The sequence below is a fragment of the Panthera tigris genome, chromosome D1, assembly GCF_018350195.1.
Source record: "Panthera tigris isolate Pti1 chromosome D1, P.tigris_Pti1_mat1.1, whole genome shotgun sequence".
Classification (NCBI taxonomy): domain Eukaryota; kingdom Metazoa; phylum Chordata; class Mammalia; order Carnivora; family Felidae; genus Panthera; species Panthera tigris.
This window is the reverse complement of record NC_056669.1, coordinates 16,634,085-16,653,533: the sequence shown is the minus strand read 5'-3', so window position 1 is coordinate 16,653,533 and position 19,449 is coordinate 16,634,085. Positions and strand designations below refer to the sequence as shown.

The 19,449-nt window shown below is 40.3% G+C and overlaps 1 protein-coding gene across 1 annotated transcript in view; it reads right to left on the bottom strand.

The window, feature by feature from the left end:
* Nucleotides 1–19,449, bottom strand: part of CBL (Cbl proto-oncogene) — an 83,974-nt gene that overhangs the window by 48,637 nt on the left and 15,888 nt on the right. Inside the window, 1 exon segment of the mRNA XM_042958743.1 lies at nucleotides 13,720–13,967. Coding sequence (XP_042814677.1) covers nucleotides 13,720–13,967 — 248 coding nt within the window.

The window sequence follows — 19,449 nt, the reverse complement described above, 5'->3', positions numbered from 1 at the left end:
GAAAATCATGATTTTCTACTTGTTCTCACCTAAGGCAGAAATTAATGCCATCTCTTTGGACCCAGTCTTTGTTTCTCAGTATCTTTTACAGACTTGATGAAAATGCATTTAGCATCCCAGCGCATCTCCCTACATTCTAAAATTTTAGGGGTTCTACCACCCATTCATATTTCCCAACAGGAAAATCATATGGAACCTGTATATTAGAGCCACCATGCAAAAGTAAACCATATTTACTGTGTTCATTAAATTTGGTAAAGTAAGACACGTATGATAAAACGTCAACATTGTCAAAGTGCAGAGGTATGTTCACAAATGAAGAAAAATAAAGAAAAAAAATCACAAATGTGTCTTGAGTAGAATGTAAGATATTTGAAAGCTGAAATCTTAAACCTATCATGATGAATTGGTAAAATAAAATCTTCAGAATGCACCAGCTTTTAAAATCTAACACAATTAGACACAAATAAAAATATAGAAGGTATTTTAATAACAGAATACAATGAAATCTATTCCAATAACCCTTACTAATTTACTCATTCCATAAACAGTGAATGCCTACTATATGGCAAGCACTGTTCTTAAACGTGTTAAGTTTAGGGGAAATGGACTTTCATTTCAAACCTTGAGTAAACCACAACCCCTAAACAGAGTAGGCATCAAAAACCCCCTCCCCAGCCCTCACACACAGACATAGTTATGCACGCATGTATGCACAAGCATGCACATTAGACCATAACAGTACTACAGAAGAATTTTTACTGAATATTCCCCACAAAAACTAATGATTTTTGCAAACGGTCACAAATACAGAAAGAGAATAACTCATTTTGATTACTTCCATAGTCAAAAGACCATGAGAAAAAAATTCTATGCTAGTTTCTCTTACTGACATAGATGAAAAAATTGTAAACGATTGTTAAATAGAATCCAATGAAGCATTTATACATCATTACAAACTAGGGTTGATCCAAGCAATGCAAGGATAGTTTAGCATCACAAATCTATTACCACAATTCACTGTTAACAACTGCATACAGAAATAACAAAAACAAAAAAGGTTCCCTTTATAGAGCCATCTTTTTTTTGAGAGGGAGAGAGAGTGCGCATAAGCGTGGGGGGGGGGGGGGAACTGAGACAGAGAGGGAGGGAGAGAATCTTAAGCAGGCTCCTCACCCAGCATGGAACCTGACGCAAGGCTCAATCTCATGACCCCAAGATCGAGATCATGACCTGAACGGAAATCCAGAGCCACATGCCCAACCACCTGAGCCACTCAGGTGCCCCTATAGAGTCATCTTTATCTCCATCACAGTCCACTTACCACTTTAGTCCCAGCCACCATCATCTCACGTAGATAACTGACTCTGGCTCCTGACTGACCATCCTATGCTCTCTGCCAATGAGCTTAGCAATGAGCTAACAAAGACCAAGGGCTCCTCCTTCCCTGACAGGAAGAGTTTCTCCTAAACATCTTCCCAAGGGCTCCCACAGTCTCTACGTACCAGGCAGCTGGTTCTCAGCAGTTCCTGGAAACAGGTGGTTCCCCAAATTCCACTTTTTACCTTACTCATCACACTCAACCCCGTAAAGAGAGCTCAGGAGTGGGTTGGGGAGGTAGGGTCTCTTTCCTGGAGCTCAGTCGCATGCCCCAACCTAAGCACTTCTCTCCACAGGGCACCACGAGAACAGGGGGATCTGTGTACCTGTCATCCTTCCATGCATGAATTCCAGCCTGACATTCATCTGGAGTCTACTGAGAGTCAAGTTTTCAAAAGTGACTTCAGTAGTTTTTGAATTATGAGATTTCTTCTGAAAAAATTATGGTAAAATACACATGACATAAAGTTATTTTAACCATTTTCAAGTCTATAATTCAATGGATAGGACATTGAATACTTGTCTCCTTCCCATAATCTGAGGACTGTGTATCTAATTTTTTTTTAAGAAAGCAAATACTTAGGTCTGTTTTCTGTGTACAGGCATTTTTCTAAGAGTTTTCTAAATATTAACTTATTATAATATGACAGCTAATATAATAGGATATATTATAAATACAATATTTACAATATAATAAAAATTATATAACTTATAATATAATATTATGATATATAACATATATAATTCATAATAACATATTATATAATATTTATGATTGTGATATGTAATTATTATAATAAATATAATTATATATAATATTAACTTAATATAACGTGATTATCACATTATAATATAATCCTATGAGAACACCTTTAAGTGAGATACTGAGGCAAAGAGCAGTAACTTGTCTAAGGCCATGACACACGGCTGACGGCAGAGGACTCCAATCTGGGCAATCCAGCTCACACATACCGTCAGCCCGCTTAGCACCTAATTCTACTGTGCCAAAGCATCACGGCTCAACGTGCCATGTTTCCTGATACATAAGTGTGCCGCTGAGTGGAAATGACTGACAAACTGTGCTATAAAACAGGGCCTTAATAATCATTCAGGATCTGCAAGTAAAGATTTAATCTACAAAATCTTGATTCAGTGATTAAAAAGTAAAATAGACAATATTCACACATACACAGGCCTAAAGACCCCTGCGCAAAGTTCGTGTGAATTTAACTCACTGTTAACACAAACAACAATGGAAGATTCTCTCTCCTAAATCCCTTTTCAATCATGCTCTTTGAAATCAGAACAGGAGAATCAAAGGAAAGGATCACTATTATCTGGTTCAACTTCACCAAGATTATACAAGTCAACTATTCTAAATATAAATAACTGGGGGCGGAGGGAGGCGGCGCCCGGGTGGCTCAGTCGGGGTTGGGCGCCGACTTTGGCTCAGATCACGATCTCCCGGCTGGAGCCCTGAGTCGGGCTCTGTGCTGACAGCTCAGTTTCTGGAGCCTGCTTCAGATTCTGTCTCCCTCTCTGCCTCTCCCCCACTTGCAAGCGCTTGCACTCACTTGCGCTTGCGCTCGCTCTCTCTCTCTCTCTCTCTCTCTCTCTCTCTCTCTCTCTCGCTCTCTCAAAAATAAACATTAAATGTAACTAACTGGGGGAAGAGGCCCTAAGAATAAGAATGGAAACAAGTTAAGAAATACTAACTCTAAGTACTTAAACTTGGATTTCAACCGTCTAGGTGTATTTTATTAGACACTAAAGCTGGGTGAGTGTTTTGCATGTAAAAGGAGGAGGGGGAGGGTTTAAACAAAGAGGAAAGAAAAATGCTAACGAAGTCTTCTTAGTCCATTTCTTTGGCAAATTTAAAACACTGGATTTAAGCTTTCGGGAAAAAAAACAAAACAAAACGAAAAACATGTATTGCAACACACAGTAAGTATAAGGAGAAAAAGAAGTTGCCAGGATGAGAATTCACATAGTTACGTATCCCTAGCAAGCGTTTGCTACTTTGTACACAACAGCCTGGCAAAAAAGGCATTCTTGCAGCCAGCTTTTGAGCTTGTTCTTTAAGATGTTCTCATTTAAATGCAGTTGTACACTTCACAAGTATTATGGTTTTAGAGCAAGCCTTGGTTGGCACTATTAGAGCAAAGTGATTAGAAAAAGGCTTTTACACATTCTACTTGACATTCACTGCCTACTTCGCTATAATGTTCTGGTTTCATAGAAGTTACCACAGATTCTTTGCGGGGAGGCAAGGGAGGAGCTCTTCATATTCCTTCTATTTGCATAATCAAGCTTATGTCCAATTAGAAGTATTTCAGTGACCTTCTCTTGTTATGTAAGGACATAATCCTGTGATAAATGGCACTGCTGAATGTTTTTGTGTTCAAAAGACATGCCTGTTAAAAAAATGTTTTAACTTCTCTGAGTCTATGTGGTTTACTATTTCAGAAGATACTTGAAAAGTGGGGTCTCCAAGGGATCATTTCTATAGTATGGAATGGAATATACAGTTACCTTTCCTTTACATTCAAAGAAAACCAAAGTCATGAGTAGTAAACATTTGGGAGAGTAGCTTTAAAAAAAAAAAAAAAAAAAAAAAAAAAAAAAAAGAGGCTCTGGCACTTAACTAGCTACACGTACTTGGGTAACTTATTCTAACTCTTGATAACACAAAAATATCTATCCGGGGCCTCTGCCCATTGTTTAGTCAGGTTATCTGTGTTTTTGGTATTGAGTTGTAGCAATTCTTTATATATTTTGATTATTAACCCCATATTGGACATATCATTGGCAAATATCTTCTCCCACTCAGTGGGTTGCCTTTTTGTTTTGTTGATGGCTTCCTTCACTGTGCAAAAACTTTTTAATTTGAGGTCTTCTCAAAAGTGTTTATTTTTGCTTTTGTTTCTCTTGCCTCAGGAAACCAATGAGTTTACTGCCTAGATTTTCTTTTCAGAGTTTCATGGTTTTATATTTTAATTCAAATCCCTTCTCACTTCTTTTGATAAATCTCTAAAAGTGGAACTGGGGGCACCTGGGTGGCTCAGTCAGTTGAGCCTCTGACTTCGGCTCAGGTCATCTCAGTTTGTGGGTTCAAGCCCCACATCGGGCTCTGTGCTGACCTCTTGCTCAGAGCCTGGGGCCTGCTTCAGATCCTGTGTCTCCTTCTCTCTCTGCCCCTCCCTACTCACACTTTGCCTCACTCTGTTTCTCAAAAATAAATGTAAAAAAAAATTTTTTTTCTTAAATAAAAGTGGAACTGCTGAGCAAAAGTTTAAATCTTTGTATATAAACCAGCCCCCAGAAAGGCTGAACCAATTTCATTCCTACCACAACCAGATAGGGGTGCACTCAATTTCCTGCACCCTCCTTTGAAACACTAAAGCCAATTTTCCATTTTTTTGCCAATTTTTTTAGTCCAAAGGAAAATTATTTTAGGACTAGCAAACTAGATTTATTTTTTAGTATTTCTATTTGCCCTTTTTAGTTTATTTGAGAACAGGGGCAGGCATGTGTGTTGCACAAGCAAGTGAGGAGCAGAGGGAGAGGGGGAGAGAGAATCACAAGTGGGCTCCCTGCTGTCAGCGGAGAGCCTGACACAGGGCTTGATCTCAGTAACCTTGAGATCATGATCTGAGCTGAAATCAAGAGTCAGGCGCTTAAATGACTGAGTCACCTAGGTGCCCCCTGTCAGCTTTCTATTTAGAGAGAGGGTTTTTGTGTGTGTTTTTAAATTTTTCTTTGCTGGCTACTGCAATCTATCCTCTCTCCTTTCTTTCTTTTTCAGTCTCCACCGTCAACTCCTCTCCCCTTAGATGATTCTGTCTACTCTCATGGCTTTAAATATTATTCTGAAAGCCACTAAATTTCTAACTGTAATCTACACCTCTCCCTCTGAATTCCAATGTCCAACACAGCTAATTGCCTGGTTGACTTATTGCCTTAGATCGCTCATAAAAATAGCTCAAAAGTAAACAAGTCCAAAAGGAACTCTTGATTCTCCCCACTCCCGATTTAGTTCTTCCCACACCTAGACTCCAAATTCCCCAGTTTAGTAAATGCTGCCGCCACTGGCAGAGTTAACGACAGAAATCTATAGGTCATCATCGATCCTTCTCTGTCATCTTTTCTAGCTCTCCCCTTGTCCAACTCACTAGCAATTCTTTTCGATTCTAGCTCCAATCCATCTCCTGTCTGTCCACTTTTCTCCCCAGACCAGGATGTCTCACCTCCCATGTGGCTGACAGCAACAACCTTGTCACGTCCGCCTCTCCCCATCACTGCTACCCCCACAGGCCTAATCTGTTTCCCACAGAGCAGCCAGCAGGTATCACTGTAAAGAAACAGCCAGATCAGGTCCTTCCCCTTTTCTACTTCTCTATGGCTTCCCATTGCACCATCTAGCCCGTTTCTCAAACCAGAAACCTAGCCAATCATTAACAACTCATGTTATGCCAGCCTGAAAACACATCAAGTACTATCTACTTCTTACCTTCTCTGCCATCACAACTTTGTGTTCAATTCATCATCTTCTCTGTCCAGCATTGAAAAGGAGGTGCTGCCCCTCTCCCAATCGAGAGAAATGCATTCCTAATCTGAGAGGGAATCTTTCCTCACCAAGCCCAAACTTCTCAACACAAAGATCTAAGCTGCCATCATCTACCAGTGAGATTTGGCATACTAACTTTATAACTAAAAAGGCAGGACAGTTACAACAAAGTTTAGTCTTACTTCCAAAGGACATACAACAAAACGGTAATGTTTTAAAATTAGCTGCATCTCAATATCCCATTCAGCTTCTGCTATAACATCCTGTGCAAGAAAGAAAACAGGTGCAAAAACCAGGGTTACAGATCAAAGACAAGAAAGCAGCTTATAGCTTTTGCTTAAATCGTTTTTATGAAGTCTAAGAAAAACAAGGGCAAATTTCTCTTTAGGGAAGTTACTTCATCCAATATCCTCTCTAAAACAAAGACAGGAAGCAACTATATTAAATATTGATAGATATACTTATGCAGAGCATATTGAAAGGATCAGCTCTTCAACTTTCAGTCTAAGAACAAACTCCCTTGTGCATACAGCTTGAGGGGAATAAGTATGCTCCCCAAGCCACAGGTTCATCTAGAGGGGACACCTGGCCCACGCTGGATGAATCCCAGCACTTGCCTTTTCTTTGGAGTCGACTGGTTCAGGGGTAATCAACTGATCTCTAGCAAGTCAGATCAAAACGGAAACTAAGAGTCAGATGTTCTGCTACAGCAGAAACCCTTAAGATGTAAATCCTGGATGTAGCAGAGGTCAGATTTTCCTTTAATTCAGACATTAACCTGCATTGAGAGAACGCAGATAGAATCCCAGCACATTTCCAACCCTGGTTTCAGTTACTCCTCAGGCTTACTTGCATTCTTGCCCCTAATGCAATTTAACATACTCACTTTTTCTAGAATTTTACAAGTCCACAGATTTCCCTCTCCAAAGAAGAAAAACCAGGAATGAAGCACGAAAGGCTTGTTAACTTCCTTTCATGATTTAAAAAACAAAAAACAAAAAAACACACGAAACAAGGAATAGAAGAAAACTTTCATAACCTGATAAAGGACATCTCTGAAAATCCCACAGCTAAACATCATACTCAGTGGTGAAAGACTGAAAGCTCTCCTCCTAATATCAGGAACAAGACAAGGATGTCTGCTCTTACCACTTCTATTCAACATAAATTCTATTCAACATGAGGTTCTAGACAACACAAGTAGGCAAGAAAAAGAAATAAAAGTTATCCATAAAGAAGTAGTAAAATTTCCTCTATTTGCACATGACATGATCTTGTTTGTAGAAAATCCTAAGGAATCCACTACAAAACTACTAGAACAGGGGCGCCTGGGTGGCTCAGTCAGTTAAGCGTCCGACTTCAGCTCAGGTCGTGATCTCATGGCTCGTGAGTTCGAGCCCCACGTCAGGCTCTGTGCTGACAGCTCAGAGCCTGGAGCCTGCTTCAGATTCTGTCTCTCCCTCTTTCTCTCTGCCCCTCCTCTCTCTCTCTCTCTCTCTCTCTCTCTCTCTCTCAAAAATAAACATTAAAAAAAATAACTTAAAAAAACCCTACTAGAATCAATAAATGAGTTCTGCAGAGTTGCAGGATATAAAATCAATACATAAAAATCAATTGTGCTCTATAAACCAGCAATAAAGTATCCAAAAGTGAAATCAGAAGAGCAATTCCATTTTTAATAGCATCAGAAAGAATAAAATACTTAGGAACAAATTAAGCTGAGGTGAAAAACTTGTACACTGGAAACCACAAAACAATGTTCAAAGACTTTTAAAAAAACCTAAATAAATGGAAAGATATCCCATGTTCATAGATTGGAAGACTTAGTATTGTTAACATAGCAATACTTCCCAAATTGATCTTCCAGTCCAATGCAAAATTACAGCCACTCTTTTTGTAGAAATTGATGAGCTGATCCTAAAACCCATAAAGAATCTCAAGGTACCTCAAATAACCAAAACAATCTTGAAAAAGAACAAAGCACACTTCCTGATTTCAAAGCTTTACTACAAAGCTACAGTAATCAAGATGGTGTAGGGGGGCACCTGAGTGCCTCAGTGGGTTAAGCTTCCAACTTCAGCTCAGGTCATGATCTCACTGTTCGTGGTTTCAAGCCCCACATCCAGCTCTGTGCTGACAGCTCAGAGCCTGGAGCCTGCTTGGGATTCTGTGTCTCCCTCTCTCTCTGCCCCTCCCCTGCTCACACACTGTCTCTCTTTCTCTCTTTCAAAAATAAATAAACATTAAAAAAAAAATTTTTTTTAAAGAAAAAAAACCCGATGGTGTAGATACTGGCATAAGGAAAGACACATACCCAATGGGAAGAACAGAAAGAATCCAGAAATAAAAATTTAAATTTACATATAAAATTTACATCTAAAAATAAAAATTTACATATGGTAAATTGACTTTTGACAAGTGCATCAAGCCAATTCAATGGGGAAGAGTGTTCTTTTTCTCTTTTTATTTTTTTTAATGTTTATTTATTTTTGAGACAGAGCACCAGCAGGGGAAGGGACAGAGAGAGAGTGGAAGACACAGAATTCAAAGCAGGCTCCAGGCTCTGAGCTGTCAGCACAGAGCCCGACATGGGGCTTGAACCCACGAACCATGAGATCATGACCTGAGCCAAAGTCAGATGCTCAACCGACTGGGCCACCCAGGTGCCCCAGAAAGAGTGTTCTTTTCAATAAACAGTGCTGGCACTAAAGGATACCCACCTGCAAAAGAATAAAGTTGGACCCTTACCTTTAGACCATATACAGAAGTTAACTCAGAATAATCACAGGCATAATCTTCATGACACTGAATTAAGCAATGGTTTCTTGGCCATGACATCAAAAGCACAAGTAACCAAAGAAAAAACAGTGGACATCAAAATTAAAATCGTTTGGGGGCATCTGGGTGGCTCAGTCAGTTAAGCGTCCAACTTCGGCTCAGGTCATGATCTCATGGTCCGTGAGTTCGAGCCCCGGGTCAGGCTCTGTGCCGACAGCTCAGAGCCTGGAGCCTGCTTTGGATTCTGTGTCTCCCTCTCTCTCTGACCCTCTCCCATTCATGCCCTGTCTCTCTCTGTCTCAAAAATAAATAAACATTAAAAAAAATTTTTTTTAATAAAAAAACAAAATTAAAATCATTTGTACTTCAACTGATACTAACAAGAAAGTAAAAGACAACCCACAGAATGGAAATAAAATTTTGTAAATCATATATCTGATAAGGGTCTAGTATCCAGAATATGTCAAGAACCCTTACAACTCTACGATATAAAGAAAAACCACCCAAAATGGGCAAAGGATTTTAATAGACATTCCTCCAAAAAAGATACACAAACAGCCAATAAACACATGAAAACATGTTCACATTATTACTCATTAAGGAAATGCAAATCAAAACCACAATGATACCTACTTCATACCTAGTAGGATGGCTATAATCAGAAACAAAAACAATAACAAGTGTTGGTAAGAAACTGAAACCCGTGTACGTTGTTGGGGGAATGTGAAATGCTGCTGCGGTAAACAGTCTTGTAGTTCCTCAAAAAGTTAAACGTAGAGGGTGCCTGGGTGTCTCAGATGGTTGAGCAATCAACTCTTGATTTTGGCTCGGGTCAGGATCTCAGTCATGAGATGACCAAGTTTCGTGGAGCTTCACGGAGCCTGAGGCTAGGCTTGGAGCCTGTTTAAGATTATCTCTCTCCCTCTTCCTCTCCCCCACTAGTGCACTCTCTTTCTCTCAAAAAAGTTACCCTATGACTCAGCAATTCTACTCTCAGGTATATACCCAAGAAAACATGGCCACACAACAACTTGCACACAGATGTTCATAGCAGCATTACTCATTATAGTCACATGGAAACGAAGATGTCTGTCTGTAATCAAAACGTGATATACCCATGCAAGCAGAAATTATGTAGCCATTAAAAAGGAATGAAGTACTGACCCACACCATAACGTGAATGAGTTGTGAAAACATGCGCTATGAAAGCCAAACAAAAAAGGCCACATGTTATAGAACTCCACTTATGTAAAACACCTAAAACAGGCACATCTTCAGAGATAGAAAGGATTGTGATTGTCAGGGGTTCAGGGGTACGGAGCAGGAGTGGGGAACGGAGAGTGACTGCTAATGAGTATGATGTTTCTTGTTGACGGAATGGAAACATTCTGAAATTAGACACTGGGGACGTGACACAATTTTGTGAACATAATAAAAAAACCACTGAATTCCATGCTTTAAAAGGGTGGATTTTATGATATGTTAACATCTCAATGTGAAAACTGATTGGGGGACGCTGGGTGGCTCAGTCGGTTAAGCATCCAACTTCCGCTCAGGTCATGATCTCACAGTTCGTGGGCTGGAGCCTGCATTAGGCTTTTCGCTGACAGTGCAGAGCCTGCTTGGGGTTCTCTCCCCCTCATGCTTTCTCTTTCAAAATAAATAAACTTAAAAAAAATAAAAAACCGATTAGGAAGGGGCGCCTGGGTGGCTCAGCTGAGCATCTGACTTCGGCTCAGGTCATGATCTCACGGTTCGGGAGTTCAAGCCCCACATTAGGCTTCTTGTTGTCAACGCAGAGCCTGTTCTGCCTCCTCTGTGTCCCACCTTCTCTCTCCCTTTCCCCCACAGAGCCCGCTTTTGATCCTCTGTCCCCCATCTTCTCTCTGCCTTTCCCCCGCTTGTTCTCTCTCTCTTTCTCAAAATAAACTAAAAACAAAAAAAAACCCAAAACTGATTAGGAAAAAAAGCCTCTAAGAAACCAAAATACAGATCACAAAGGTCATACAGTAAAACCATTTTCCTTCATTGAAAAAAAAAAAAAAAAACTGTATCTCAACTGAAATTTATTCTCACTTTACATATAACTTGTACAAATCTTGCTGTATTAATCCCATAGTACATTAAAAATTTTATATTACGGGGAATAAAACTGATATTCCCCAGGAATACTGGGGTAAAGTATCAGGCACACTAACAGTAAAGTAAAAAAAAAAAAAAAAAAAAAAGGCAAACGAGGGCCCTCTGTGACAGCCCGTTTGTGCTTAGTGTCCCGTGCACACGCTTTGCAAGCAGCGGCACCACGTGTCTGACTTCCAGCACGCGAGGTGAATGGATGGCAGCAGTTACTATTGCTGCCAGTACAGCTGCGACTGGATTATCTGGCTCACAAAAGATTTTACATTAAAGATCATCCAACAAGGGGCGCCTGGGTGGCTCAGTCAGCTAAGCGTCCGATTTCGGCTCAAGGCCGTGAGTTCACAGTCTGTGGGTTCGAGCCCCGCGTCGGGATCTGGAGCTCAGAGCCTGCAGCCTGCTTCGGATTCTGTGTCTCCCTCTCGCTCTGCCCTTCCCCTGCTCGCACTCTGTCTCTGTCCCTCTCTCCCACCCCAAAATAAATAAACATTAAAAAAAGATCATCCCACAAATCTATGGTGAACCCTCACATCCAGAAAGACAACCCTAAGGTAGTACATGCTTTTGACATGGAAGATTTGGGAAATAAAAGCTCGTGTACTGCCACTGCTGGAGGTCCAAAAAGTTCCCAGTCTGTGATGGATTCACACAAACGCAATGAAGAGACTTGAGACAACGTGGGACCTCTGATCATTAAGAAGAAACAAACTTAAATGGACAGTTTTGATGCTGCAAACCGACTCGTCATGATGTTACCTGATTGTTTAACTAGAATGACTACCACTTCTGTCTAATTCACCTTCCCTGGGTTCTAGATGGGGTATATTGCCAACTGCAGCTTTCGTATTCATAGCATTTGCTTCCTTGTTGAACCATCGTGGTGCACATTGTTTAAACAAAAAAAGGAAAAAGTAAAAACTAAAAACCTCATGGCCTTTGGGTTAAAAAAAATTCAAAAGAACTTGAAACAATAGTATGAGGCCATTCAGTTAGGACAAATCGGTCTATATACTTCATTAGGATCTGGCAGTGTCACGAATACTCAGCCTTGTACAAGCTATGTTTAGAGTGAAGAAAATGAGGAAGATGATTAAAATTAGAGCTAATACACTTATCACTTTCACTGTGCCAATCACTGTCCTAAGCACTCAACCTTTACTCAATAATTCCCAACAACCTTACAAGGAAAGTACTACTATTATCTCATTTTACAGATGAAGAAACTGAGGGATCAAAGAGCTAAGTGCCAAGTTAAAATTCAAACACAGGCTTCAGAGTCCATCCTCTTAACTAGTACACCATACTGCCACTCAGAGATGAACATTTCATTGTTTAAAAAAAAAGTTAACGGGCGCCTGGGTGGCTCCGTCGGTTAAGCGTCCGACTTCGGCTCAGGTCATGATCTCACGGTTCACGGGTTCGAGCCCCACGCCGGGCTCTGTGCCAACAGCTTGGAGCCTGGATGGAGCCTGCTTCAGATTCTGTGTCTCCCTCTCTCTCTGCCCCTCCCCCACTCATGCTCTGTCTCTGTCTCTCAAAAATAAACAAACATTGAAAAAAAAAGTTAAATATTCAGTATGTTCTAAGACTGGAAAATCTATAATTTCACTGTAACAGTGCTCTTTAAAAAAAAATCTTAAAAATCATGGCAGCGTATGTATGATCTATAGGGGACTGTCTAGAAGTAATAGAACAGTTACCACCTGACTTCACCCTGTACTCCCAGCTCACTTATCTTCCCTAATTCTAGCCAAAGTAGACTGCTCCCTTTCCTTCAACATACAGAGCCTATGTTTTCATGCCCCTGTGTTAAAGGTGTTTTCTTCATTTCACTGACTAGGAAATTTCTACTTGCCCTCCTAAAACCTAGCTCAAATAACACTTCCTCTGTGCCAAATTCTCTGATGCTGCTAGGCCAAACTGTGTTCACACAGCATTTTGTCCATATCTCTATTAAGCAATCTAACACAGTACCTCAATTGAGAGCTTAACTCCCCTTTTCACCTCCTACAATTAGAACCTAGTTCACTGTAGATGTTTAAATTTTAAAGTTCTGGTACCTAATAAAGGAAAATTATTTTTTAAAAACTTAGCAATACAAAATCACCAGTTAGCTATAGCCCACATAGTCAGGGTTTTATTTTAACAAAAGTCATAAAATTTAAATATTTTAAAGGAACAAAGTTCACGTTCCTATAAACCTAGGAGTTACAAAGGTTCCCACAGATTGAATTCAATCGCCAGAGATCTTTTTAACAAGAAAAGACTGGTACTCTGGACCAAACCTGAGTAATTTGTCATAGTAAAGGTAATACGAATAATGATGTGGGTATAATTTTAAGTGAGAGATGCAGGTTCCTGGAATCTGAGCCAACAGAGTCAAAGGAGTGGCAGGTAGGCCACAAGGATACCATTTAGTAAGTTACTGCTTCAGTCGTCACACATGCCAACTTAACCCCGTCCTTCCTAATTCATGTCACTCCTGGAGAGTAATTTACTACCTAAAAAGTTCAAGTAGGATTTACATTTTTATGACTTGTTCTAGATGAATTAATATGTCCAACTGGTCATAACCTCACGGTTTGTGAGTTCAAGCCCCACGTTGGGCTCTGTGCTCGGAAGTCTAGAGCCTGTTTCGGATTGTGTGTCTCCCTCTCTCTCTCTGCCTCTTCCCCACTCACACTGTCTCTCCCTCTCTTTCTCTCAAAAATAAACATAATAACGGCACACTTTTAAATCAAATGTCAACGTTGCATTCTCGTTGACATAAATATTAAAACCAATTCAACTACTTCTGTGTGTCACCCACTCAGGCAGTCACAGACCTGAATAAGTATTTGTGTGGTATTTGCCATTACCTAGGCTGAGAATTCTCCTCATACATTCTTTCTTTCCCCTCCTTGAAGAGGCTTATGGTCTGCTTAGTTTTCTTCATCAAATTCTCCATGAACACCCTAAAATACTCATTTTCTCCAAGTGTCTCCATCTTCCCCTCATATCTTGACAAGATAGTGCGCAGATGCTGGTAGGTATCTGGCAGCAGGTCTAAGATATAAGGTGGGCTATTCTTTAGCGCCAGCTTTGGGTTCTGACACAACCGCACCACCTGCAACAAATGGAAAAGAAGGGCTATTACTGGGAGGATCTTAAGGACAATATCCTTTTTCAAGTTAAAAAAAAAAAAAAAGTTACAAAATATGTGTTCGATTGCAGAAATATAAAAAAAAATGCACAAGACCCTAAGAGATGATCTGTAACACCCCTGCCTGTGGACAATGATTTTCCATTTTTAGTGGTTCCCCTGGAAGGGTGGGTTCTTAACACCGTACAAGAGACTAACGGTTCAGAAATTACACAGCAGGCTAGGGGCGTCTGGGTGGCTCAGTCAGTTGAGCGTCTGACTTCGGCTCAGGTCATGATCTTGCGGTTCATCATTTAAGCCCCGCATTCGGCTCCGTGCTGACGGCTCGGAGCCCGGAGCCTGCTTTGGATTCTGTGTCTCCCTGTCTCTCTGCCCCTCCCCCTCTCTATATAAAATCAAACACATGGCTACCCTGGGAAGTAATGCAGAGGCCAGAGTTTAACAACCACTGGGGTGAGGGAGCAGAGCGGCCCTGAACCCAGTAAAGCATGCATCCGAACCGAGACACCATTCCTTGCCATATAAATGACCTCCAGAATTTGCCTGATAATTCTTTTTCCCATCTTCTACTTTCAACTTTTCTGAGTCCTGATGTTTTATATAGGTTTCTTTTAGAGAACAGGTAGCTGTATTTTTAAAACTCAAGGTAACAACCTTTGTTTTTTAACTAGTGAGTTTAGTACATTTTATATTTGTTACAATGACCGATAAATTTGTATTTATTCCTACCATCTTATTTTGTACTTCGCCACTTACATGGATTTTTCTGTGTCTGGGAAAAACAAATAAATTAGTGGGACAGAAAAGCTTAGAAACAGACCCACACGTATACAGACCCTTCACTTATCACAAAGGAGTGGTCTTTTCCAAAAATAGTAGTGGGACAACTGGGTATCCATATAGAAAAACAATAAAATCAAACTAAACCCTCACCTTACACTATCCCAAAAATAAATAAATAAAAAAGCAAAAAAACAAAAACAAAACACCAAAGAACTATGTGGGTTATAGACCTAAATGTGAAAGGCATATCTATAAAGCTTGAAAAGATAATAGAAGAAAATTATCTTCATTACTTCATGAGAGAGAAAACTTTTTTAAACAGGATAAAAAGCATTAACCACACACATACAAAAGCTACTTAAATTCTACCACTTTATAAGAACTTGTTCACGAGATATCGTACAAAGAGTAAAAACACATGTACAGAATCAAAGAATGTATTTGAAATACACAGAATACGTCCAAATGTACCTATATCCAAACTACACAGGCATACCTCAGAGATATTGCAGGCTCGATTCCAGACTACCACAATAAAGCACCCATCTCAATAAAACGAGTCAAATGAGTATTCTGGATTCCCAGTACATATAAAAGTCATGTTTATACTCTACTATAGTCTATTAACAGTATAATAGTATTAGGTCTTAAAAAACGTACATACCTTAATTAAAAAATACTTTATTGCTAAAAAATGCCAACCATCCCCTCAGCTTTTAGTGAGTTGTAACCTTTTTGATGGTGGAGGGTCCTGACTCAATGCTGACGGCTGACTGACCAGGGTGGTGGCTGCTGAAGGTTGGGTGGCTATGGCAACTTCTTAAATTAAGACAACAGTGAAGTCTGCTGCTTCGATGCACTCTTCCTTTCATGATTGAGTTCTCTGTACCAGGAGATGTTCTTTGATAGCATTATGCCCACAGAAGAAATTCTTTGAAAATCTTTCAGTCCTCTCAAATCCTTCCACTGCTTTATTAAGTAAGTTTATGTCACATTCTAAATCCTTTGCTACCATTTCAACAGCCTTCACAGCATCTTCCCCAGGAGATTCTATCTCAAGAAACCAGTTTCTTCGCTCCTCTGTAAGATGTAACTCCTCCTCTGTTCAAGTTTGATCCTGAGATTACAGCCATGCAGTCCCATCTTTGGGCTCTGCTTCTCCAACTAGTTCTCTTGTTATTTCTATCACACCTGCAGCTACTTCCTGCCCTGAGGTCCTGAACCCCTCAAAGTCTACATGAGGGTTACAATCAACTTCTTCCAGATTCCTGTTAATGTTGATATTTTGACTTCTTCCCATGAATCAAGAATGTTCTCAATGTCATCTAGAATGGTAAATCCTTTCCAGGGGTTTTCAATGGACTTTGCTCAGATCCATAGAGGAATCACTATCTGTGGCAGCTATAGACTTATGAAATGTAGTTCTTGAGCAGTAAAACTTGAAAATCGGTGTTAATTAAATGCGGTGTTAGCAGGCATGAAAACAACATTAACCTTATACATCTCCATCAGACCTCCTGGGTGACGAGGAGCAATGTCAATGAACAGTAATATTTTGAAATAATTTTTTTTAGTATTTACTTTTGAGAGAGAAAAACCAAGTGGGGAAGGGGCAGAGAGAGAGGGAGACACGGAACCTGAAGCAGGCTCCAGGTTCTGAGCTGTTAGCCCAGAGCCCGATGCGGGGCTTGAACTCATGAACTGTGAGATCATGATCTGAGCCAAAGTCGGATGCTTAACTGAGCCACCCAGGCGCCCCTGAAATCATCTTTTTTTTTTTTTTTTTTTACTCTGAGCAGGTCTCCAAGGTAGGCTTAAAATATTCAGTAAACCATGTTGTAAACAGTTGTGCTATCATCAAGGTTTTGTTGTTCCATTTACAGAGCACAAGCAGAGTAGATTTAGCATAATTCTTAAGGGCCCTAGGATTTTGGAGTAGTAAATGAGCAGTGGCTTCAACTTAGTCACCAGCTGCATTAGCCCCTCAACAAGAGAGTCGGCCTGCCCCGTGAAGATTTGAAGCCAGGCACTGATTTCTCTCCACTGATGAAAGTCCTAGACGGTGTCTTCATCTGATAGAAGGCTGTTTCATCTACACTGAAAACTTGTTTAATGCAGCCACATTCACTATCTAAGCTAGATCTTCTGGATAGCCCGCTGCAGCTTCTTTCTACACCAGCACTTGCTGCCTCAACTTGCATTTCTGTGTTATGGAGACAGCGTCTTCCCTTCAACCTCAAGAGCCAGCCTCTGCCAGCTTCAAACTTCTCTTCTGCAGCTTCCCCCACCCTCTTATTGGCTTAAGGGAATGTTGGGGCTGGTTTGGTCTTCTATCCAGACCACTCAAAGTTTCTCCACATCTGCAGTAAGACTGTTTTGCTTTTATCAATTGTGTGTTCACTGGAGTAGGTAGCACTTTTAATTTCCTTCAGTAACTTTTCCTTTGCACTCAACTTGGCTAACTGGTGCAAGAGGCACAGATTTCAGCCTATCTCAGCTTTAGATAGGACTTCCTCGCTAAGCTTAATCATTTCTAGTTTTTGATTTAAAGTGAGAGACCTGCCACTCTTCCTTTTACCCGAACACTTAAGAGGCCATTACAGGGTCATTAAATGACCTAATTTCAATATTGTTGTATCTCAGGAAATAGGCCATACGAGAGGGAGAGAGAGGAGGAATCTGGTCAATGGAGTAGTCAGAACACATACCACATTTATCAATTAAGTTCACCATTTTAGGAGCACCTGGCTGGCTCAGCACAACACACAACTCTTGATTTTAGGGTCATGAGTTCAAGCCCCACATTGGGCATAGAGCTTATTTAAAAAAAAAAAAAAAAAAAAAGTTCACCATTTCACATGGGTGTGGTTCATGGTGCCCCAAAACTAGAATAGGAATATCAAAGATCACTGATCGCCGTAACAAATGTAAATAAGAAAGTCTGAAATACTGGGGGAATTTACCATATGACAGAGACACAAAGTGAGCAAATGCTGTTGGAATAATGGAGTAAAGGGTTGCCACAAACCCAATTTGTAAAAAAAGAAAAAAAAAATGCAGTATCTGCAAAGCACAATAAAACAAGGCACACCTGTAATTGCTACTGTGCCATTTCCTTTCTCCTCTCTTTCTGGGACTTCAATTACTTATACATAAAGACCTTTTCATCATATTCCATTTGTCCTTTACACTCTTCGGTCTTCTCCATCCTTCTGCCTCTCAGTGCCTTAGTCTGAATTTTTTTATCTTTCACTTTCCTAATTTTCTCTTCACTTGTATCTGCTATTAAACCCATTCACTGAGTTCCTAATCATCAGTTCTTGTGTTTTTCGGTTTCAGAATTTCTAATTCATTATTTCAAATCTCAAAGTTACCAATTTTATCTTTAATTATTCTAACACATTAATCACAGATTTATTAAGTTCATGACTGATAACTCAAATATCTCTGCTTGTCCTATGGGTATATTTCTATTGTCAATTTTTCCTTTTGGTTTCCAGTTGCATTTTGTCTTTTCATACGTCTATTTATTTTTTACTGAATGTTGGACACTGTATACAAAAAATTATAGAGGGGCACATGGGTGACTCAGTCAGTTAAGTGTCCAACTCTTGATTTCAATTTCAACTCAGGTCACGATCCCACGGTTTGTGAGATCAAGCCCCGCATTGAGCTCTGTGCTGACAGTACAGAACTTGCTTGGGATTCTCTCTTTCCCACACTCTCTGCCCTCCCCCTCTCATGTGCACACTCGCACACTCTCTCTCTCTCTCTCAATAAATAAACATTTTTTAAAAATTATAGAGGGGTGCCTGGGTGGCTCAGTCGGTTGGGCGTCCAACTTCAGCTCAGGTCATGAACTCAGAGTTCATGGGTTCGAGCCCCGCATCGGGCTTTGTGCTGACAGTGTGGAGCCTGCTTTGGATTCTGTATCTCCCTCTCTCTCTGCCCTTCCCCCACTCGCACTCTGTCTCTGTTTCTCAGAAATAAACATCAAAAAAATTATAAAAAAGAATTATAGAGACAACCTGAGGCCACGGATGATGTTATTCAGAAAGGGTTTACTTTTGCTTCTGGCAGACAAAAGGCTGGGGACATTAGGAATCCCAGACCACCTTCATGTAATCCAGAATCGAACAGATTGAAAAACTGGACTCTAGTCCCTATAAAGACTAGTCTACTTCCGTTTCACCCTTACTCCTACAATTTAGGCCCTGAGGGACCCAACCCCAAAACCTAGAGTTTCCCAAGGCCCTCTACCTTGGCAGGCTCTAATTCCAATTTTTTTTCCTCGACATCCGTATCTTGAAAAGTCTACTCAGCCTTTCAACGGTCGCTTCCAGAATCAGCCATGACCTCATGGGCAAGGTAGCCTCAAACATCAGGCAAACTTCTCAGAGCTTTCCGTATCTTCCAGAACCTGGCCTCGTAATTCCTTACTGCCTTCACAGCTCTTGAGGGTCTTCTGGTTTTTCTAATTATCAGCAATATTTGGTTTGAAACTTACCTAACATTGTGTACCAGTCGGAGGAGAGAAGTGTAACATCTTGCTTTTTATTTCACGCTTAAAAACACCGATTTCTTCCTTGAGTCAACAAAAGCTCATTATAAACCTTTTTGTGATGTTTAAATGATTCCATTCTATGGATATACCATAACATAT